Below are 24,698 nucleotides of genomic sequence, written 5' to 3' on the forward strand. Positions count from 1 at the left end.
CAGGGCTAGGGAAAATGACTCCCGACAATGCAGAACATTCGAAGTCGGCGAGAAGGTTTTGGTCAAGTCAAACCGAAGGCTTGGCAATAAACTCACACCACTGTGTGAGGAAAAAGCTGTTGAAGCGGACCTGGGGACCACGGTCCTCATTAAGGGGAGGGTGGTCCACAAGGACAACATTAAATAATAATTCATTTTTTATCATTTTTTCTATTTTTCTCACCCCTAGCCACTTGGCATAAGTTTTTTCTATATTTTCTTACCTTTATCCATTTGTTGTAAGTTTTTGTTATAATTATGCTTTACTCTTTATGCTTTGGTGGTGGGCTACCCTGTTTTAAACAAACACTACAATACATCCAATATTACAGGTTCGCATTCGTATCCCTGTTAGTACTGCTTACCGTAACATCGGGGCACGTCACGGACTACTCGCAGGCCAAATATATTCCCATCATTGATGGTAGAATTTTAGTTTGGGAAGAATTCGCGTCCGTTACACACTCGGCGAATCTCTCAGAATATAGGCGCGTGGTGGAAGAAACGGATGGCATGACCAGCATGTTTCCCCAGTCACACATGCAGAAACTTTTGAGTGTCGATGTCGCTCATCTGCGTGACCTGCTCGACTCGTTGAGCATCCACCACAGAGTAGCTAGGAGTTTGGATTTCCTAGGAGCGGCGTTAAAGGTAGTGGCGGGAACGCCAGATGCAGAGGATTTCGAAAAAATTAAATTCAATGAATTCCAATTAATAAATGCAAACAATAGGCAGATAAACATCAATAGTAAAGTACAAGACCAAATTAATAATATTACTTTCACCGTCAATCAACTTCTGAGGTCGGCCAAGGGAACCCAAGTTGACTCGGGGCATCTTTATGAGATGCTACTATCCCGAAATAGAATGATTAGTATGGAGCTGCAAAACTTATTACTAGCGATAGCTCTAGCTAAGGCCAACATTGTGAGCCCTAGTATACTAGATCATGCAGACCTAGAAGATATATGGATAGAAGAGCCCACAGATACCCCCATCAAAGACTTATTGTCCGTTGCTTCCGTTAAAATATTACAGTCCGCTAACCTTTTGTATTTCGTTATCAAATTTCCCATAATCAAATCGTCGTGCATTAAAATCACTGTTTTTCCTGTGTCCCATCATGACACGATGCTCAGGCTGGAGGACAAAATAATAGCAGATTGCAATGGAGCAATCCACACGGTCAACAATTGCTCCACAACACCTGGAGCCACATTTTGCCAGCTGGCGTCTAGAAGGTCGTGCGCGCAAGAGCTCCACGCTGGAGGCATAGCGCACTGTGACATCCAGCACAGCGATCTACATCCAATTACTCACGTAGATGAAGGCATCATAATTGTAAACGATCGTCCGGCACGTGTGAGTGTGGATAATGGCACTTACATCCATATACGAGGCACGCATCTCATTACATTTACTGAGAGTGCCATGGTTAATGAAACCCGATATGTCAACAATGACAGGGCCCAGAAAAGGGTCCCAGGAGTAGCCCGCTCGCCCTCTTTGAATATTACTATGGAGCACAACATCCTCAGTCTTCCATACCTTCACCGCCTAAGTGAGCGTAACTTGGAACACATCAAGAGAGTCGGGGAGAATATCAACGACTATCATTTACATCAGATAGTACTGGTGGCAGGAGCAGTATGCTGCGCGTTGATCTGCGTCGGCTTCACCTATCGGCGAGTCATCCAGGCCAGGAGAGCTACGGTCCAAATAGCAGATATGATCGCCCAAATAGGGTCGGCCGAGGACGGCCTAAATTCTGAGGGGGGAGTAGTTAACTAAGTTAACCGGGCGACGGCAATGACCGATCGTCCGAAAGCTCGCTCCGGCCAAATTGTTGACACAGCGTCTGGCCGGAAGCCCGTGCATAGCCGGCAAGCACTACCCATTGGAGTGGCCGCTATGAGTCCCTTTTTATGTTAGCTTTAAGTTCAGTTCTCATTTTGATTTTAAAGAATAAAGAGCTAACGCTCACGAATTGAAACTCCGGCCATCGCCGTATTTGATTTATTGAATTTACACCCAGTCTGAGTCTCTAGGCCAGCGGGCTAAAAGAGGGCATTTACCCTCTCAACCTAATCGTCATACTTCTACTGTTGATGACACAGGCCAACCGGCCACTTACAACACACGCAGCAGCTGGTATTACCAGCTACAACTACGGTCAACCGACCTCCAACTACAGACGATCAGCCAGCCAGCTTCACCCTCTCTACAGACGGACAGCCAGCCGGCTCACGGATTAATTAATTTTATAATTTATACATTCAGAGTGCTTTTGTAGGTAGCGGATCAGACAATTGAAACAGCATTAATATCATATTCGCTTGTGTGGCCTTGTCGGGCTTGGGGCAGCGGGCAGGGGAAAACAAGGGGGCTAGCCATCAAAGGTACAACATACAGACATACTTTCTAGGGGAAACTAGACACACAAAGGGTTAAATGTAGCACATAGTATTCGATTATGGAATTAAATACTTTGAACTTGAGTGTAGCTTAGAATGTTTAGCGTTTAAAGTAAGAAAGATTCATAAAAACGTGTGGATAAGCTGAGGTGTCAGAGAAATGCGTAAAGTGGAATGTACCTGTGCAATGGCACACACGCAACATCGATGTATTGTTGTAAAGAAATAAGCAAAAGGCTTTCGGTTGTACAGAACTCGAAAATTCGTTAGAAAGTAAAAGTATGTTGCTCCTGGGTCTGCCCACAATCGCGCCAACTATTCAACTCCGGCCTAAACGTAACCGATTCGACAAGCCCACTTAGTGCTGCTTGGCCTTCAGGCTGGCAGGCATCTCTGGGGGTGGTGAACGGGGAATGCCCAGGGCGACCTTCACACCGTCGTAGATGAACCATTGCAGAGCGGTCAGAGTACCGATCATGATGATACGAGGAGTCAATCCGTTCCACATGCCGCTGAAGCCCGGGGACTTGGCCACGCTCACAGCGCTGGCTCCCTTAGTCTGGTTCAGCTTGGAGACCACCACATCAGAGGGATGCGACACCACGGCGCAGAACACACCGGCGATGTAGCCAGCGGCGAAGGTCACGATCAGCTGCTCGCCCTTGGTGCACTCGGCACGTGGCTTGGGCACCACATACTTGTAGAGCAGCTCCAAGGTGCGCTCGAAGCAAATGAACTTCATCATGGTGTAGGGGATCTGTCGCATCCACAGGGGAACCAGGCCCTTGTAGAAGGCATTGACGCCCTCCTCCTTTAGCATCTTGGGCACGGCCTCGCAGAAGTTGTTGGCAAATCCGGGAATGGTCTGGATCTTGACCTTGGCGGCCTCGAACGGTGACAGAGCGATATCGGCGAAGAACTCGTCCGAAGCAGAAGCAGCCAGATACAACGAGGTGCGGTAGAGGTAGGCATTCTCCTCACCAATGATATCGGTACAGTACTTTGAACACCTCGTACAGACCGAACTTGCACAGACCCTGTGCCTAGTAGCCCAGCAGGGTGGGGATCCAGCCCTTGGCCAGCCCACGGGCACCCTCCTCCGCCACGGTGACCTTGAATCTGTGGAACAGGTTCTTGTACTTGGCCTGGTCGACCTGCAGACGGCACTTGACCAGATCCAGTGGGACCACAAAGGTGTGCGTGGTGCCGTAGCTGAGGATGCCACCGATACCGCACAGGGCGACGTACATGGTGCTGCCGAACTCGCCCGAGTCCTGGTTGTTGGCCACGGGCACCGAGGCGGCGGCGATCTGGCGACCTTCAACCGGCTGGTGATCCACCGCCGGGGCGGCGGCATCGCATCTGGCCGCAGTCAGGGGAGTGCGGAATGGCGAGTTCCGGGCAGTTTCGAAGAAGCTGGAGAACATCTTGTTTCTGTTCTGGTTCTTGGGGTCGTACTTCGTCAGCAACGTTTTCGGCTCGTCGGCTCGTGGGCGGGGGGTCAAAGAACATATTCCTGATCAGGATCACTGGCAAAGTCAATCTAGCCATGTTCGTCTGTCCGTATTAACGCTGAGATCTCGGAAGTGGGACTTGGCATGCAAATTCCTAGTCTTCCTGAACAGCGCAATTTTCTTTGCATGATGTAAAAAAATTATACATAAAATTTGGCCTACAAATGGCTAAAACGCTTATATCTGTCTGTCTTACCATATTCGGGGCCGTCACAGAAATCTCTTCTAACCAAATTTCCCCCCTGCTAGCAAATCTCAGTGTCACAGCCGTCATTTTTTTCGGTTTCAAAATCTCCCTATTTCGACAGACGTTTTTGTAAAATAAATCAACTTTCAAATGCTTGCCAAGAATAAAACTTCCTTTAATACAACGCTAATAAAATCTATGAAATATCTGGATTCTAAGAAATTTTGTGTTAACGACTTTTTAATAGTACGGTGCTTAGCATGCAAATAACATGCTGCCTTAGCAAAAAGTTGGCAGCACTGTCTTGAAAAATTGTATATTTCTTGCCGGTTATGAAGAAGAAGAAAACATGTAGGTAAAATTACTAATTACTAATAGACGTTGCTAATTTTTTGGTTTGCTTTTACAAACAAATACTTTTTTTTATGGGGATTGTTAATAAAAAGCGAGAAGTCAAAAGTTCTGATTTTTAAGGAGCATTAAGGTCGAATCAGCTAGAAATGGTCAAGTCGTATACGTCTCTGATAGCCTGAATTTACCACAACGGTCGTTTCAACAACTATTTACAGGAGAAACTTCGAGGTGCAAGACTAGCCGTAAACTTCCTATGAGTGGCAAGTGCAATCACTTTAGTGCAGCAATGCGGTCAATCCTTTGTTATGGCGCGCAGGTCTGAGGCATCTCACCTTATAAAGGAGTTTGAAGCCTTCTAAAACTGTTCTTAAAGAAAATATGTCGTCTACCTAGATTTACTCCGATCAGGCTGCTAAATCTTGAAACAGGACCGTCGCCACTGCATATCTTTATAGCGGAAATGCATTTCAGGTTTATCCAGAAATTGGTAACCATGCCTGAACATAGGCTGCCACGAATTCTAGCGACCAATTTGGAGCAGGCGCGATAGCAATGGGTCATAGAATGGGAGACTCTTTCAGGAGACCTACGGAGAAACGCTTCAGTTGGACGATGCTTTACAATGGGCGCAGGAGGAGAAGCTCGACTCTTGTGAGTCATAGGTCTCTTAACTATGATCTGGCACATTACAACTATTTTACTGACGCTTTCACCGTTGAGAAGATCCGTACCATTTTCATTGCCAGGGGTGAAATCCTCCCACTAAGCTAAATCCCAAACGTGACAGCCAGCGAAACTGTGTGCCCGCTCTGCAATATGAGGGAGAAGGTTGAGCACTGTATAGGGCGCTACCCAATTTTACGGGAGATCCGCCTGCTGCATTTTGGAAAGTCACAGCTGCAATGTTCCATTCACTGAATGGGAAATGTTGGTCAACTCCCTAAAGCTACATAAACCAGGCTCTAAAGTACCGAAATCTTTTAAATAATTCATATTCTAAATCGGACACTGAGAAAGCGGAGATCGACAGACGGTTAAAATAAGTCGATATATTTTATTTCTTTTTTTTAATCCATTCTTGTTTATATACAATTTTGTGAATCCGTTTATTTTTACAGTTTAAATGCCGTTTTGTTCAATGATCTTTATAAATAATGAATACTAGTACTATACTTACTTTAAAATCCTTTAGCGCCAATATATCGTTGACAATGGTGGTATTTATAACAGCTGGCTTATTTTTTATGCTTGGAAAAATAATTCCATCCTTTCGAGTTGCGGATTTAGATCCAGTAATAACTGAACCCTTATGGTAAGTGGCGTTGGTGTTTATTGACGTTTCATGAAGTTGACTTTGGATATTATCTCCAGTTGTAGGTAAAATAGTAGTCCCTATCGACGGTTGTGTATAAAAGATGGACAAAGATGAGTTGGCTCTTTTTAAAGTTTCTTCAAAGATAGAGTGGCTTAAAATAAAGATTGGTTAGAGGATATATTAAGCAAATGGACAAAAATTACTTCGTTGAATCATATTCCACAAACTGGTTAAACGATTTGTTAGTTGTAAGATCATGATGCTCCGGTAGATTAGCTAATATTTGAACGTAATTTTCCTGTTTTTTTAGTCGTTTTTCAACCATATCTAAGTTATTTATAATAAGGTTTGTTTTGGATTTAATATCTTGATGGATTTCGTCTATTTCGCGTTCTTGGCGTTGAGTTTGTGTTAGAAGAGCTGCGGACTTTGGAAGAAGGTTATCTACAGTTGATTTTGTGTTTACCACCTCTTCCCAAACTTCATCAATTTTTCCAGATACTATTGGTCTTATTTTTTTAGTTGTAACATCAAGGTTATTTGATTCTGTCGGTGGCTGAAGCGTTGTTACATTTAAAGTCTTAAATTGTTCATTACTATCATATAAAGCAAAATGAATCTCATCCATCATGCTCATCATTCTTCCAATATTTTTAGAAACAATATTTATATGAAACTGTAACTTTTTATCAATGTTGTCAGTTGAATCGCGGAGGTCGCTTAATTCAGATGAAATATGTGTCATTGCTTCATAGCTTAATGATTTTGTCATGCCATTTACAGGTGAAGTGACGTGTTTTTTCTCGCTAGCTTCGCCTTTGAAGTCCTCCACTTGTAACAAGCTATTATCTATTTGGACTTTTAGACCCTCTAGCTTATTATCTATATCTGTTACTTTTCGATCCAACTTAACAATTTGTTCCTTTAATAAGGCTGAAGAATTATGTGCTAGTTTTGTGGTTTCGTTAATATAATCCAAGTAAGGTGATTGGACATCAGGCATGCTTTTAGACATTGAATTTTGTATTTTTTGAAGTTGAGATATAATTAAATCTGTTTTTTCCACGTTGTTTACTACCCGATTTTGCACGGTTTCCATATATTTCATTATAAGATCTGCAGTTTCATCAAGGCTGTCAATACGTTTAAGCTTTCCATCAAGAGTGGTTATTAAAACTTCAAAAATATTTAGTAACTGTTGCTCCCTAAAAAAAATGAAAGGAAAAACCACATTTTTATTACAAAATGATATTTTTAATGTAAAATATGCAAGGCGACTCGCTTGTGCTACATTAAATTAGTAGGAGATACAAATATCCAAAAACCTTGCCGATAGGCAATGATGGAATAAAATATTTGGTTGACATACATAGACGTATATGATATTGCAAGATGCATTTCTGGTGCTAGTGTTTTTTAAACAGCTCTCTTATTTATTTAAAGCTATCGGGCTGAAACTTTCCCAAAAGTCTTCTTTCTATTGCAGGTAGTATATAAGTCGGAACCAGCCGGATCAGACAACTATATCTTATAGCTCCCATAGGAACTATCGGCAAAAACATTAAAACAAATTGTAATATCGGTATTTTTAACATATAATTTCGTACACTTGGAAATAACTTTTTTTAATAATTTTTGATTTAAATTTTACCAAAATTGGACAACTATATCATATAGCTGCTATAAAAACTATCGGAAAATTAGTGGTAAAATAATATGAGAAAATTATGTCTTCGGTGCTTTTTAACATCTAACCTCTTACGCTTGGAAATAACATTTTTTATTTGGTTTTGAATTAAATTGTATTCAAATACATACAGTTTGTATACTTTATGGGGTCGAAAACATTTCCTTCACTGCGTTGCAAACTTCTGACTGACATCAATATACCCTCATCCAGGGGTTAAAAAAATGAAAAACCCTATTTTAATATGACTGAAGCCAGCAACAAACCATAAAACTTTCACATTGTGTTACTAAAGTTTATTATTTCTTATACCTGAAGGGTATACAAACTTCGGCAAGCCGAAGTTAATTTGCCTTCTTGATTTTTTAGTGATTTCTGCGACTTTGCGAATAGGTTCCGAATTCTTGAATAATTTAACGGGGATTTGGGTGTAGCTCTGTACGACAACTCTTATTTAAGAAAAACAAATTTCTTGTCGAAGAACGCTCTGATATGGTATATAATAATGAAGCCCATTTGGGTATTCTATTATGAGTTATTAACGAGGTGTACAATAAAACATTTGGTTTTACTTTAATGCGCCGCTCTAATGGCTGAAACCGATATTCCGTTTCATAGGAGAAATTGAGACTTGAGGAATTTGATTTAAAGGCAAATTTACAACTTATTTATTCGTCACGCGATACGATATTCTGAATGGATATCTCACTCAACATTTGGACAGGAAAAAACAGCTGTGATTAAATTGTGCATTCAACTGCCACTTAGAAGAAGTTAAGTCCAGAACGATTAATCGTCATCACTGCAAATTGAAAATTTAACCAACTCTGTAGTAGCCAACCAGATAATTCACTAACTTTAGAAACTAGCCACGCTTAGAGATGATAAATTCTTCTTCTCGTCTTCGAACATGTTGATTAGCTGGACCTCAACGCATGCGATAACCAGAATCCTCATCTCATCTGCTAGCTTGCGCATGGGTTACAACAGAATTCATTCGCTCACAACTCAACCGAATAGAGTCTACATATTTTTTCGTCTGTTCAAAAATGTTGCTTTTTTTCTAAATCAGATTCTAAAACCAATTGAGAGTTTAACAACAGCGAGTTATGGACTGAAGATCGAACACAGAACACTACTTGGTTAAATCTTACACAACACCCTTGAGTTCGGATGCTGCCTGCCTTTGGGACTGCTACCGCAAGTTATCATCTGTTCGAAATAGATACCGGCACTGGATTTTCTTTGGAGGCGCATCTTGGTCTCGCTGATCAACCATGCCACCTTATCCCCCATACCACCAAGGGATCGTCAGAGGCAACAAGTCAAAAACTCAGCCATGGAACAAATTTTAATTATAGCTATAACCATTCCATATTAAAATAATTGAATTATGAAAAAAAAACAAGGAAGAACACTGTAGTTGAGTGCCTCCACTATCAGATAGCAGCAAAGCTATATTTTACGGCGCCACCTACTGGCTATTTCAGTGGATGTTATGTGGGCGGCAGAATGATTTAAGCGTTTAAGCCGTTTGTAAGCGTTAGAGTGGGCGTGGCTCACTGTTATGAGCAGTAAAGTGATATTTTAGGGCCCCACAGAGTAAAACTGTATACTAGATTCGTCGGAAAGTATGTAACAGGAAGAAGGAAGCGTTTCTGAACCCATAAAGTATATATATTCTTGATTAGAATCACTAACCGAATCGATCTAGGCAAGTCTGTCTGTCTGTATGAACGCTTAGATCTAGGAAACTATAAAAGGTAAAAGATTCGGACTTGGCATGCAAATGCCTCGGCTTCTTGCGCACCGAAAGCGGGTCGCCACGCCCACTTTAACGCCCACAATCCGCGAAAGTCTGTAACGCTTACAGTTTTTATTATAGAAAAAAAATTTTAATTAAATGTGTTTGTCTCATCAATACCTATCGATTGAGTTTAAAAATGTGTCACGCCCACTCTAATGCTGACTAACCGCCCAAAACTGTATTGACCATAGTTTTCAAGCTAGAAAAGAACTTTTACCTGAAATGTATTTGTCTCGTCAATACCTAGACGCCCCCAACTATCTGATGAATTTCTTTTCGGAGTAACTGTTTGGATTGGAGAGCTAAGACTTGGGGAGCCTCTCACAGAGGTTTTTTACAGATTTAAGAAAGTATTTTAATGTACAGAAGCTGTGCATTTTTAGCTTCTTGATTCAGATGATTCAGATTCGGTTTAGTGTGCGGGTGGTTTCCTTTAGACGTTGTTGGCAATGTCGATGATTTACTTTTGCCATTAACACAATTTTAAAAATGCTTTAAATTTTTTACATGGATTTAACTACATAGAATGGCAATGAATGTTGTGGTTACCAACGCAGGGGAGGCAAATTAATAAGAAATCAAAGAAATTAAAGTCAAGCAAAACAATCAAAAAGTCTCTGTTAGAAAGAAGGGATGGAACATAAATTATTAAATCAGAGCCAGGTGGCCATGTAACAAAAATAGATAATAATAGATTGAAAGAAATTTTCTTGAATGTACTACCCTTTAGGTAACGGCAATCAGCATTAATACCTAAAAGGCCCTCTCGATCAGGGACGGAAAATCCACTCCAGTCTAAACTGGGTAACGCTCAGCAGATCCAAGTACAGTCATAACGGACTCTGAGATCTATGATGGTCACTATGCAACAAAGTATGATGGAATTCATATCATTCTCGGCACAAACTTGAAGTAACACAGTTCTAGAATGAAAATCGTATCAACATGAGGCTACTAGACGTCTATCAAAGTGCAATCAGGTGACCGAAACTTGCTGGGTTCTTTAATGCGAGCGGAGCAAATTCATGTGGACAACAGGAGTCTTTTGCCTTCGGAGTGCGAAAAGTGGTGCAGTCGAGTGACTGGAGCCAAGTGACCCAGGAAGGAGTTTACCTAGACGACCTCGACGAGAGTGTGCCGGCCCAGGACCAGCAGCGGAGCACCCGGAGACACTCGTGTGTGTGTGCGTGAGAGCGAGACGGGAGAGTGAGTGGAGTGAACCGCATTTTGGCCAACGAGAGTCCCGTGCAATGAGAAATTCTCGAAGGCCTCGATGCGGCTTCGACCAGAGTAGGCTAGAATTTATAAACCATGACCTAACCTAACCCGTTAGCCTGCGAGTACTGAGAAAAAAACATGAACTAAGAAATAAAAAAAATGCTCTAATGAATATAAAATATTTATCGCCTGATTTTAATACAACTCGTAAGAAAAGAATACACTCAAGCTGGCCACGCATATATATAAATATTTCAGAACAAATGCCAAGATTTTAGGCCATAAATTCTGCGTTAGGGAAAAGTTGTCCCCATAATCGATCCCCTCTCTCTCTGCCTTCTCGTAGCGAATACTATGAGCCAAGCCCAAATGCGCGTTACAGCTGACCCTTTTCAGTCTACTACCGACACCGAATAAACGATTTCTCTCACTCCGTATCCCGGTGGCTGGCACTCTACATCTCACGCCAGCAAACCGATTTTCGTCCTAGACCTTTTTGTCCTATATCTTTACAAATATTTTTGGTAAAGAGACCCTGGCGGGACTGAGTATATCCCAGCCTACGAGACTTCTTTACAGAATAGCGCCCGAACAGGGACATGGGGTTTACGAGATTTTAGACAACCTAAATATGGCCTAAAGACCCTTCTGGGTACATGGAGCTTGAAAATTTTCGGTTCAGTCACTTAGAGGCGAATTTTTAAGTCGGAACGTAAGGAGAGTCATATATCGAGGGACACAAAAAATTTCTAGGTCAGAAAACAGGGAAATATATATAATATATATATATTTATAAAATATATCAACGCATAGAACATAACCTCAGGGGAAAAAAAAACTTAGAATTTAAGCAGAGCACATGGTATATTCGGGAGAACTTATACAAAAGTATACCCACACACAGCGAGAAATTTCTAATTTCCATGTGCCTTGCAAGAACAATCTAAAATTTTAAATATGCAGCTCTCATTTTCAATATTATCGTACACGCCCACTTCAAACACTATAAATGACAGAGGACAACAGTTAGTTTTCTAAAAATAGTATTGAAGTGGGTTAGTCTGCTCCATCAAGCACAAATTAAAGTGAAAAAGTAATCGTGAAAATTAATTAATTGTTTGGAAAAAAATAAGAAAATGTTGAATAGTGAGATGATACATTGCAACTATGTTAACGATGGGGAATCACTAGATAACCTAAAGCAAAAAGAAAATATTAAAAAGGAACTATTTTATAAATCAATTGATTTAATATGATAGAGACTTTGGAAAATATAAATAAAAAATATTTTCAGTTGTATAGTTTGGTTTATACTCTTTGTCAAAAACATGTTTATATTTACTAATAGGAACGTGGTCCCTTTCACGGAATTTACTTGAAACAAATATTTTCAAGTGATTATTGGACGTTCGTTATATTTGTTTTTCATTGGAAGAATTGACGTTACTTGGACTCATTTTAATTGTTCTGTGCACTCGATTATTATATTTATTAATTAATTGCTTCTACATATCTATCCACTTATATTTTTCATTGAAACTAAATTCTCTCTACATTAGTTCTTTAAGAGTTCTATTAAAACGTTCAACTATAGATGCTTTAGAGCACTGTAGGTTGAATAATGATTTATCCAATAACTTTTCATTAATACTTTAAATTTCGAATTAAAGAATTCAGTAGCAGTTTGCAGATTTTTGAATGTTCCATGACCCGATTTAAATGTTCTCTCCATGGCTTGAGAAACATAATTAGCGCTCTTTGACTTTAATGCCTCACCAAATTTCGAAAATGGGTCTAACAGTCAACAAAGATCTGTACCCATCGTTTGATTTTAAAAAGGCTCCCATTTCAACCAAATCTGCTTGCCACAGATCATTTATACCCCTTGCAATCACTAGAATTTTGGTCAGCGCTGTCTGCCCTCTTATTATATAATTCAATTTTAGTTTCTAAGCTTAAAATTTTCGTGAGTCGACGATTAATATGTTGAGTTATAATTTTTCCTCAACCTTTTCCCAACTTTCCGATGTTCTCATCAGTATATTGTTTCGTTGCTAGATCATCGTTATCTAAAGGTTTTGTTTCATTCCCGATACGTTTATTTTGAGCATTAAGGTTACCGTCCTCATCGACGAATAATCCTTCAGTAGACTTAACAGGTCTTTTCAAATTTTCTGATCTTTCCTTATCAACAGAAAAATGTCCAAACTTGTCGTCAGACATGACGTTTATAATTGTAAAACATTTGTGCACTTGCTATTTAGACCCATTAAAATATAATCCCTTTCTCACGCAACTCCTCTAGTATGGAAAAAATTGCATTATTGTGACTAGAAAAATGTCCAAACTTGTCGTCAGACATGACGTTTATAATTGTAAAACATTTGTGCACTTGCTATTTAGACCCATTAAAATATAATCCCTTCCTCACGCAACTCCTCTAGTATGGGAAAAATTGCATTACCCGCTGCTTCGATGCCATCAAAATTTCCAATCAAACTAACTTATTAACATCATCCCAGTATACTTAGTTTGGATTTGACATGTAACCAAAACCTGTTTTTGAGCGAAGTAGAGTAGACGTTGTAGGATTTAATGTATTGTCTATCAACTTTCTAGTAATATGGCTATATTTGTATGCTCGTGTACCCTGGATTCGGTCATTAGGATTAAAGCCTATTCTATGTATATTCGTTTCTAATATAATTTTTTTTACTACTCTAAATCATGATCATCATAGTTGTCAGGTTTAGTAAGAAAAATTAGAGAGTACAGACCAGAAGTCAGATCACAACTCATTCCACTAGAAATTGTTATTTTATTATCTTCAATATTTAGATCTTTATATCCCAATGTTAATGAATTGTTTGCAGTTTTAGGTCCATAACCTTTATCCAACACATTTCCTCTGGACAAATTACTGATATTAAAATCATAATTATAATTAGTATTTTTATCTTCTAGATATGCCATATCGACCTCTTCTTTATACATTGTTGAAGGTGTTGCCCCTCTTTCTTCAATCTTTTACGTCTCCTTTTTCTCTTTTTCTACATCTTCCTCTATATTCGTCTGTGAAAAGTATTCGTTATAGGAATTATTTTCATCGGAAGACCTTCGTGAAATTATATTTCGATTAGATTGGAGGTCTTTCTCATTAATTGTAATGTATAAATCGTCCAACTCTTTCTCATCGTTTTACTTGTATACTGTCTTTTACATTAGATGTATTTTGTTTTTTATTTTCCTCAAAGAGTTAATGTGAGGGTTTGGTAATGGGAGTAAAAGTTTCCTCCAATTGTAAATTCGTCTGATTTCTGCCTTGTTTGAGATCATTGAATTTTCGCTTCAATGCGAACCTAGCTTTGGTTAACTGAGACAAAATATTCATCGTAGTATATTTAACAAACTTTGTAGGGAACATTTTTTTTTTTAATTCATGTAGTCACTCCTCAGTTACTAAAAAAATACTGTTTAGGAAACGCCATTATCTGTAATATTTATATACCATTTCCCAATAAAAAAATGCGATATATTTTTTCATAATATTTAAAAAAGTGCATTTATTGTTTCATTCATAAAATCTCAAATTTTTAATGACAACAATCTGATTGATGATATTATCCTGAAGAGAGGTGTACTTTTCGGCATGTAGGGGATGTGTTCCTCCAACTCGAGAGCAATAGATTCTCCAACTATTGTTGTTTTGTGCTCCGCCTTGAGGATCGGGAATCTTCCATTTTCAAGCATCCTTGTCTTCGATATCAGCGTCTTTTTATTAAATTTATTGAACTCTTTGATTTGATTTGATGGTGATTGAGCTTTTGGGACGTTCTACAGTTGTTATCCGTTGTTACCTTCATGGCATAGACTTGGTTTTGGATGGTAATAACTTGAACAAGGGTGCACTGTATCTGTACTGTAGCTGTTTTGTATATGTACTGTATCTGTACTGTATCTGTTTATTTGTCAACTTTTACCAGCTCTTCTAGTCTATTTTTAAGAATAAACAAAGTTCTTGTTTATTAGATGACGATCGATGTGAAGTAAAAACTAAGACTGTGAATTTCAACGCGTGCGGGTCCACTTTTTATACCATGCAGAGCTCACACGTACCCGTACTCAGACATTGATTTTTAACCCCCCAAATGTAAATTAACCACCCAAATATAACTGTTATGGCTCCACATCTTCTACGAATGAAAATAGAAGCGAGGCACAGGTGTCCACAGTTGTACATATCAAAGTCTTGAACGCTATCGTAATTTTATTGTATTCTATAACCCAAGTATTTTGCAAATTCTCTAGGTGGCTGATGATTTCCACAGAAACACCTTCAATTTTCCTGTTGCGACGTTTTTTCTCCTCCATATCTTCTTTAGCCATTCTTACATTATAAATTGTCTTTGCAATTGCGGCCACTTGCTAAGCTACCAAGAGCGAGGAGGGCCGTCAAGATGGGCACGATTGGTGGAAAACCTCCATTTTTGGGTACATTTATTACACGAGGTATTTTAAAATTTTTCATGGAATCCATTGATTGATCAATTGATTTACGTGCTACTTTAATTTCACTCATAATGTCTAATGGTTTTTGTTTTTTAATGTTTTAGTAGCACCATTAATAACAGTCAAAAGGTTTGTTTTTTTCAATGTGTTCTTCTTTATCATTTTTTCGTCTTATTCAATCCCATCCCAAATTTTTTTCTCGCTTTCATTATATTTATAACAAAGTACGCTGCTGCCTTTACACCAAAAGTGCTATCTGATGACTTAATACGCGACCAGGCTTTGTCAATCAATATGGAGTCCGCTCTATGTTTTTTACTCCATGCCCTGTTTGTAGAATATGCAATATCGCGCTTCATCCAATGGGTTTATTCCTTGATCGCCGAGATCCAAACATTTCTGTAGCTCTGTATCCGTTCCACAAAAATTATATCCTGGAATATGGGCTTCAAAAAGTTTTCACAATTGAAAATTCGACTGAATGGGAACTATGGAGAAAATAGTTTTCACAAGCTCGAGGATTTTTGTGGACAATTACAAACGAAAAACTGATTCTTTGTAATTCATTTTGGGAATCGTCAGCTTGTGAATATCGAGGAAGTTGGCTGTCCTTCATTAAACAGGTTTAAAGGAAACCGGTTTCCATATTGTCAAACACATCTTAAGGGCGAATTTGTGCCCTAAAGAACGCATACAATATTTGGACATTTTCTAAATGTAGCATCAAAACAAGGAAATAATTTTATCTACATCATTTTAAAGTTGAGGCTAGATGTGTAAAGGGGTTTAAGAAAACAAGATTAATAAAATGAAGAATGAAGAAATTGACCGATTCATTGAGTAATTTAAAGGACAGATAATAGGTCAGCACATTCAACACCTTCTAAAAACAAAAACTATGTTTACGAATCTAGGTGGACATGAACTGAAAACTACAAACTATGGTTAACACTTTACATTTTGTAATCCTCATTTAACATCGGTAACGTGCGTATGCGCCTTCTATGCTACTCGCCAGAACGGAGTCAGAAAATGAATTTCAATGTATAACCTATCATGTTCGCAATACCAAAATATTTGAATCAATGCATTTTTATGCTAGAAAATAAACTTATGTCTTTTTATTAGGTAGTGATTTTCTAAATGAGCGTGCCCCTCAAACTTGTGTGAGCATAAGGTCATTGACGCGTGTCCCTTTTATTGGGGCCCAGTGATCTTCTCAATGAGCGTGCCTCTCGGACTTGTGCGTGTTTCCCTTTCATTGCGCTCAGGTAATAGACAAGGACCCATGTTCGGGTCTCTGACTCTGGCTAATATCTTAATGATCCTTTGTGGAATGGAGAGAATCTTTGACAATTTACCAGTAAAACGTTCTGGGGAGAAAACGAAAATATGGGTTCCAACATATTTCCCACATCTGAGAATCAATAACTAGTAAGATTTATTTTATTGGGGTTGTTTTGATTTCTAAACTTGTCTTGCAATCGTAGAAAACATTATTCCCAAACATTATCGGTCATGTTTCTCTAAGTTAACAAACTTTGGATACTTAGGTTGTGCGACCTTTCTTAAGTGCATAACAACACCTGGGATAATGTGGTAAAAGGGTACGTGATAACGACCTTCGGGTACTATGGGTGTGAGACCTTTTTCACGTGCACCTTTCTCACGTGACTAATAATTGCTTATAATGAGAAGGTGGATACATGATCAATATTGTCACATGGGGATGTGTGGGCAAAGGGATCAATCAGTATACTCTTTATGGCCATGATCGTGACATTTTTATGACCTCAAAACCCATTTAAATCAGTTTATTTATGGATAATAATTTGGATGGTAACTGTGCCAGAACACGCATGCAAATAAGCGGGTATGGGGTGGTACGGGGGCCATTAATATGCTAATTGTTCCAGAATCTGCGTTTCCTATCTACTAACGGCATAGAAAGGTGTTCTAATGTAACTTCTCGACCTATACACTTTTAATTTTTTCTACATTTAAGATAATTTTTTCACGCGCTTACACCGAACTTATCATGAGGTTCCTAAAATTAAACAAAACTTAACACTAATACCAAAAAAAACATGAATCCATTACCCGGGTATCCGAGTATTGATATTGGTAAAATCCAAGTCTGCACGGAGCATTGGCCAGTCATATCGTCAACTCCACAACAAAACAAAGAAAACGCTTTACTTAGGCACTTAAAAAAGTACTTAAGAAGCGCCAAGCCTGGTAAAAAAAAATATGTGTATGCCTCGCTTACAAACAAATATGCTTCCAACCTGAGCGGACCTAGCGCTGCTTTTACGAAAAAAAACCCTTCCGTGATGCACAATTAAATTTGCCAACGACTAATTGAAATCGGCTTAGATCTTTATTTTACTCCGAACTTGAAATTAAAATGTTCGTATATGTGTTTAGAAAAACTGAACTGGCTAGCTCGACTGCCAAAATTGGAAAAAAGTGGAAGCGCCTTGTCTTAGGCAAGAACCATCCTCAATCGCCAATTAACAGAAGCCTCTGTTACATTAGCCCTCCATTCTTCCACCAACCTACGTGCCTCGATCGCTACTCCTAAAAGGCGGTAGCAAAGTATCTAAGCCCTGAAACTTCACCAAGCACTACAACTCTCTTTCAATCAATCATTCAAATTAGATCAGCTTGGGTTTCTACGTTATCTATTAACTTGGATTTCAAGTTATTTGAATGGTAGGACTCAGAGGGTTATATTTAAAATTAATCTACGTGACATCTGGAGTTCCTCAGGGTAGTCATTTGGGCCCTTTGGTTTTTACTTTGTTTATTAACGATCTTCTCCCTACCATAACACATTATCATGTAGTAATGTATGCTGATGATGTTAAGGTTTACTTATCATATAATGATATAGAGTCGGGCTTCAACTTACAGTCAGATATTGTTTGTTTTCAGGGATGGTGTGAGTACAACCTTTTAAATTTGAAATAGCTTAAATGCAACATTATTACCTTTTATAGGTGCCTCCTACCTTTATTTAACTAATAAAGGTATGCCGAAGTATGCCACTCGACCGTATTTATAAAGTTACCGACATAGGTATTCTTCTGGACCGAAAACATAACTTTGACTGCCATAAAATGTCCACTGTCTATAGAGCGTTAATCAAATGAATTTATTGACCCTAATACAACCAAATTATTATTTACCTCACTTGTCCGTCCTTTTTTGGAATATTGTTTTTCGGTTTCGATTCCTCAAAATCAAGTGGATATTGACCGGATTGAGTCGGTACAAAAAAATTCTTCTTTTTGACCCTCACAGTTTGAGCAGGGATCAAAACGTAGGACTACCTTCCTACCACAGTCGATTAGTATTGCTTATCAATGCTTGGTATTATTTTTAGGCAAAATATTATATTTCTATTGATTCTTTAGAACTTGTAAGCCACCTAAGTTTCAATGTTCCTGTTAGACTAGCGCAAATTAATTTTCTTCTGAATTTGCCACGATGTACATCAAATTGTTGTACACACTAACCCTTTCGCATTCTATTTAATAATTATAACAACCTTTACATCTATCCCTGTATTAAAAACTAATATTTTAACTAGTTTTCTTCAATTTTTTTTGTTTAATTTGTGTTCCGCCTCCATCTTTAACGCAAAATCCATTTTTGGCCCAAATTGATAAATAATTAAATTATAATTTATTACTTTCCTTTGTCGATTAGTGAAAACAACATAAAGATATATTTAACCATTCCAAAGATATAAAATAATGAGTTCCTCAATGCATCATTTTTGAAAAAGTACCAAAAATGCCATATTCTGACCCCTTTAACTTCGGTAAAACTCAAAATTTTGAAAACCGTTCAAATGAAGATTTTGTTTTGTCATTGTAAACTGGAAAAGGAAAACAGTTCAATGAAAATCAGACCTTTGGAACATAGGTGGCACGCTTGGCAGATTTTGACTCAATAAAAAATTGTTTGCCGAGTTAAACACCGATCAACCAGGACCGTCCAGAGTGAAGGAGTATCAGGATAACAGCAGTTATCAACCTAGAAAAAATATCAGAGGAAGCAGGTCACCAGGATATCTTCCGAGACGATGGATGTCAATTAAGTCTATTCAACGAAACAATTTAGATAGAATCCTATCAGAACCCCCAGCCAAATTCTGGTATGTCTCTGGATAACCAAATACAGATAGATAATTATGTTCAATCCACTGTTAGCGCCCAACAGGCTCAGTTAGTAAATAAGATTACTACTATCTAAGTCAGACTATCGAAACCTTCATTTAAAACCACTTAACCAAGTTATAGCTCGCACAACCGCTTATTTCATGTTTTATATGCAATAATAACGATCGGAGTACTGACAAAACAGGCGCAGGTCGAAAACGTCAAAACAATTCAGGAGATAGTACAAATAGAAGCAACAAAAGTGACCTGAAAAGGTTTCAAGTAGTATTCAAAATGTGGTATAAAGTTCGATGGTAGCAAAACAAGCATTAGGGTGAACGAATTTCTTTATAGGGTGTGTTCTCTTACCAAACAAAATCTGGGGAATGATTTTCAACTTGTTTGTGATCGTTTACAGTTTCTCTTTACGGGAAGAGCTAGCGATTGCTATTGGAAATTCCATAGTCCGAACTTTGGCTGGCCAAATTCCTGGAGGGAATGAATCATTTGAAGATTTTCGTAATTCAATAGACTCCAAAATGGCGTTTCCGAAACGCAAATAATATAATTACTAGGCAGGCATGCAAAGTCCGGTTTGCATCATGAATTACTTTATCTACAAATCTCAAATCGAGCACAACTCAGATATGAAATTTGCTGACATTAATAATCTTAAAAAGTTTAAGCGAACTCGTTCTTACGTTAATGAGCTAGCAGAAGACGATTTTGCAGCCTTAGACAAAGAAAACGAAGAAGTATTACAAATACAAATGCGTTTCAACCCTATTTGTCGGAACTGTGACATAAAAGATCCCAGATTCGATGATAGCATAGCTTCACGTAAGCTGATTTGCTAAAAAGCTTAGCTTAAGAAACATATAAACCAACTTTTCCTAAGTGCAATCAAAAAAACTGCAAAAGGATGTGTCACGGAACAACAAATCGACACATCCATAAAATTTATAGTCGTCAATAGGGATTTAGCCTTCCAGTCTAGTGGATGCCAAGCGCAATCAGATATTATAAAAAGTAGATATCAGTCAAAAAGGTTTAATGCCATTAGAAAATTATATTCGTCATTTTATTAAGCCCCGATAAAAGGCTTTATGATAAATCACTGATATTATCATATATCACTATAAGCTGCGCCGGTCTGTCCGCATATATATTACAGATATCGGAAACACTATTCCAGTCTAACAATGTCATTGGCGCGATTTACAAGCAGTAGAGAACTTAATGTTTGGTGAAGTGGAAAGCATTCTTTCTTTAGATATTACTGAAGAATTCGTGAAATAGCAACTGTGCATTAGTAAAGAAGGGGAATCGTCTTAGAATTGATTATAGAGAATTTAATAAAATCACTAAACAAGATACATACCCCTTGCCTCATATAGACGGCACATTGAGTCGGTTACCGCCAGCGCCATTCATAAGTGGTATTGACATGAAGCATGCATTCTGGAAAATTCTTCTGGATGAAAAATCTCGCCAGTATACCACCTTTACGATACCAAATTGGCCTTTATGTCAATACAAAGTGATGCACTTCGATGGATCAAGATATACCAGCCCATCTCCGAATTATCTATTGTATTATCTAGATGACTTTTTGGTATTATCCCAACACTTCGCTTCAAACTTAATTTTACTTTAGGAAATAGACTTATGCCTACAAAAGCTAATTTAACGATTAATAAAAGCAAGTGCAAATTTTGTAAGCAGGAGATAATATATTTAGGTTTCAAATTAGAAAAGGACAGATAAGAACTAATCCATAAAAAGTCCTCGTTATCAAAGAATTTCCAGTACCGACGACCATAAAACTACTTAGACTTTATTATTGTCGAGTTGTATAAACTTCTCGAGGAAAACTTTGCCAAAATTAGTGTTCCTTTTAGAAAACTATTAAAAAAGAATAAAAAACCACAGGGACCTTTTAAAGAGGTAATGTCATGCCTTTCAGCATCGCTAATCCTCATAACACAGGATTTCTCTATTATTATTATTATTATCTAATGCTAACTTACAGTTAAAACTTTAAGCTAACAGTGGGTTTATTCTAGAGCTATAGCAACAAAAGGCCTTAATCTCGCTTATGGTAATTTAGTAGTGATGATTATATTTTACAATTTATTATATCTTATATAATACGTTCGAATTATTAAGAAAGAGTAAGATTTTCTGGGTATTGATTAAAGTAGGATTTGATATAATGTGGAAAGGGTTTTGGGAGTTGAACGATGCAGTTCTTTGGAGAGTAAGGGCGGGGCATGAGGTAATAATATGGGTTAGGATTATTGGGCTGATGTTGCACAGGGGGCAGATAGAGGAAAGGTTTTTATCAATGTAATGCGCATTGGTGAACTTGGTGTGTCCAAGTCGTATTCTGTTAATAATAATTTGTTGTCTTCTATTCATTTCGTGTTTGTGTGGAAATGTTAGGGGTTTTACAAGTTGGTACCAAGGAGATGCTGTTTCCAAGGTTTTTATCAGTTCATTATCTAAGCATTGTTTTAGGTGGCGAGCGATGTCAGTAAAATTGTAGTTAGGGGTGTATATAAGGGGGGATTGAAAGCTAAGTTTGGCAAATGAGTCAGCAGTTTCGTTGTTTTTTATTCCTATGTGGCTACGAATCCAAATAAGGCTTATTTTTGGGAAGTTTTTGATTATGATGTTTCTTATTAATGTAATGTAGTAGGAGTGTTTATTAAGGGTTTTAATCGAGTTAAGGGAGGAGAGGGAGTCGGTGCAGATTGCGTGTTTTCCAGACTTTCCTTGACAAAGTTTTGTGGCTTCTAGGATGGCAATGATCTCGCTTGTATAGGAGGAAGAGTACATTGGTAGTAGACCGGATTTTAAAGGTAATATTCATCAGTAATACTGAATCCAGATATACCATTAGCCTTTATTCTGTCTATGGTACTAGGGTATCTGTATTTTCTTTTATGTAGCTTTATTAGTAGGTAGGCTCCTAAGGCTGCTCTTAGAGCTGCGTTTATTGTTGTTTTTCAGCAGTTTAATTTAGATTTGGGAAAATATCCGTAGAAAGGCAGGCAATAATCGATTTTAGAAGTGAGAATAGATTTAATAGTATTGATAAGAGTGGTTGTGTTACTGATATATTTGAGGGAAGAGAGATGTTTAATAATATTTAGAGTTTTTGATAGTTCTGTTTTTAATTTTGTAATATGGGTGTTCCAGGTGTATTTGTTGTTAATAGTAAGTCCTAGTATTCTGAGGGAGTTTGTACTGGGAAGATTTGTGTCGCCTGTACGGATCTTGGCAGAGCAGTTATTTTTTCTGCATATGTGAAGGACTTGATATTTTTCTTTTGATAGAATTGATCCAGAGTACGTACACCAGTCGTCTATTTGAGTAAGCAGGGTTTGGAGGTTGGTAGTGAGGTTTTTTTGTTTATTGTGTTCGATTATAAGATGGAAATCATCGGCGTATGCTGTTAGTTTTTTTTCTTTGTTTAAGGAGATAATATGGGAGAGAGTGTTGTAAGCTATGAGAAAAAGAATTACTGAGATTGGAGACCCCTGGGGTATGCCATTGTTAAGTGGGAAAAGGCTTGAAAGGTTGTTGCCGGATTTTATGATTATTTTTCTGTTTTTCATAAAGTTAAGGACATAATTTAATATGCGTTTGCCTATTTTCCATTCCTTCAGCTGGTTAATTACGGAGTGGATGCCTATTTTGTCAAATGCCTTGTTGAAATCAAGAGAGATCAATGTGAAGTGCTTCTTGAGGGAAAGGGATCTTGTTGCTATGTGGTCTACTAAGAGTAGACTGTCTATAACAGATCTTCCCCTTCTAAATCCAATCTGATTGCTGTTGATTAGGTTGTTATTTAAAACAAACCACCACAGTCTCTTTGCGATAATCTTATCAAGTGTTTTGGCTAGGCATGAATTTAGGGATATCGGGCGGTACGATTTTATGTCTGTTTTGGGTTTTTGGGGTTTTAGGATGGGAAGTACAAGGCTATGTTTGTAGGCTTGAGGGATTGAGGAATCTAGGATTTAGTTGAAATGGTTAAGGACTCTGTGTTTGAATGATATGGGGGAATTGTTGATCATAATGTATGAGATGCGATCTAATCCTGGAGTTTTGCCTTTCAAGGAGTTGAGTGCGCTGCTAAAATCGATGAACGAAATGTCCTTTTCTATTTCTAGTTCTGGAGGGTTGTTAGTCTAATGTGTGGTTTAAGAGGAATTTATTAGTGCGAAAAGTTGGAGAAAAGTTACCGTCGTCGGCTTCTTTGGACCAGGCAAGTCCAAAAGAGTTAGCGATTTCACTTTGGGATGTTCTGGGGGTGGGGAAAGAAGGGTCGTTAATGCAGTGTATGTGCTTTGTGGGGTAAAGGCCGCAAAGGCGTCTGATGTTGGACCATGTTCTTGCTGGAGATGAGAAGGGACTAATATCGGATGTGAAATTAAAAATAGAGATTCGTTTGGCTTCTCTAATGGCTTTCTTTAGTTTAGCGTTGGCTCTTTTGTATTCTATTATACGTAGTAATGTTACGTTTTAGTATTGACCATTTAGACGATTTGGCTTTCTTCAAAACTGATAAGTTTTGATTCCACCACGGGACTGTTCAACGAACTGAAAAGTAGAGTTCTGGGGGATTGATTGGTGCGCGCTGTGGTTAATAATTTTTCTTAACAAAGCTGCTTCTTTATTGACTTTTTTGCTCGGTGGCTTGACAGTAGAATTGATACGAAAAGATTTTTTGTATGCTTCCCAGTTTGCTTTCTTTAAGTTAAAGGAGGGTTTGGAGGTGTAGGATGAGGGGGAGGCATTAAGGTTCATTGAGATTAAGATAGGGAGGTGATCACTTCCGTAGAGGTCGTCTATTGTTTCCCAGAGAAATTCTGGGGCTATAGTGGATGAAGAAAAGGATAGGTCTATATGTGTGAAAGAGTTGTGAGTGGAGAAGTGGGTGGGGCTTTTGTCGTTTAATAAAATGTAATCTGAACGGTCTAGAAATTTGGCAATAATATTGCCTCTGCTATTAGGGCTAGGAGAGCCCCAGTAGGGGTGCCAACTATTAAAGTCTCCGAGGACTAAAGTGGGTGTGTTGTCGAAGCAGAGGACGTTTTCTAGGTTACTTCTGTTAAAGGACTTAGTTGGTGAAATGTAGACTGATATTATGTTTAGTTTAAGTTTTGTATCTATTGAGACTCCAGTTGCTTCGAAGTCTTGGGTGATTGAGATTTGTCTTTGAGATATTGAGTTATGTATCAGTAGAGCTGCGCCCCCGTAAGGGTTGGTGCAGCATTGTTGGTAGAGTGTGTAGTTAATGGGAATGGGTAGAGAGTTGGTTATGTGTGTTTCTTGTAGGGCAAGAATTAGGGGGTTAAAGGTCTTGATCAGGGTTTGGAGTTCAATGTAGGTATTTCTATATCCATGGATGTTCCATTGAATGTTTTTAAGCATTAAATGTAAAGAGAACGTGTATTACTTAGTACTAATTTGA

The 24,698-nt window shown here is 38.3% G+C and overlaps 1 protein-coding gene and 1 pseudogene across 6 annotated transcripts in view; both read right to left on the minus strand.

Annotated features, from left to right (window-relative positions):
- Nucleotides 1–24,698, minus strand: part of LOC108032733 (techylectin-5B) — a 405,968-nt gene that overhangs the window by 280,867 nt on the left and 100,403 nt on the right. For all 6 annotated transcript variants that reach the window (XR_007764850.1, XM_050889668.1, XM_044091525.2 and 3 more), the window contains 2 exons: nucleotides 6,027–7,028; nucleotides 5,686–5,974 (listed from right to left, as the gene is read on the minus strand). Coding sequence is in view for 5 of the 6 variants with exons in the window: in XM_044091525.2 (XP_043947460.1) it covers nucleotides 5,686–5,974; nucleotides 6,027–7,028 (1,291 nt within the window). In the remaining variant the exon portion in view is untranslated. Of the gene's footprint in view, nucleotides 1–5,685; nucleotides 5,975–6,026; nucleotides 7,029–24,698 lie in introns of those variants that run through there.
- On the minus strand, nucleotides 2,309–4,456 carry LOC108032723 (phosphate carrier protein, mitochondrial-like; annotated as a pseudogene).

This window comes from Drosophila biarmipes, unplaced genomic scaffold, assembly GCF_025231255.1.
Source record: "Drosophila biarmipes strain raj3 unplaced genomic scaffold, RU_DBia_V1.1 ptg000004l, whole genome shotgun sequence".
NCBI classification, from domain to species: Eukaryota; Metazoa; Arthropoda; class Insecta; order Diptera; family Drosophilidae; genus Drosophila; species Drosophila biarmipes.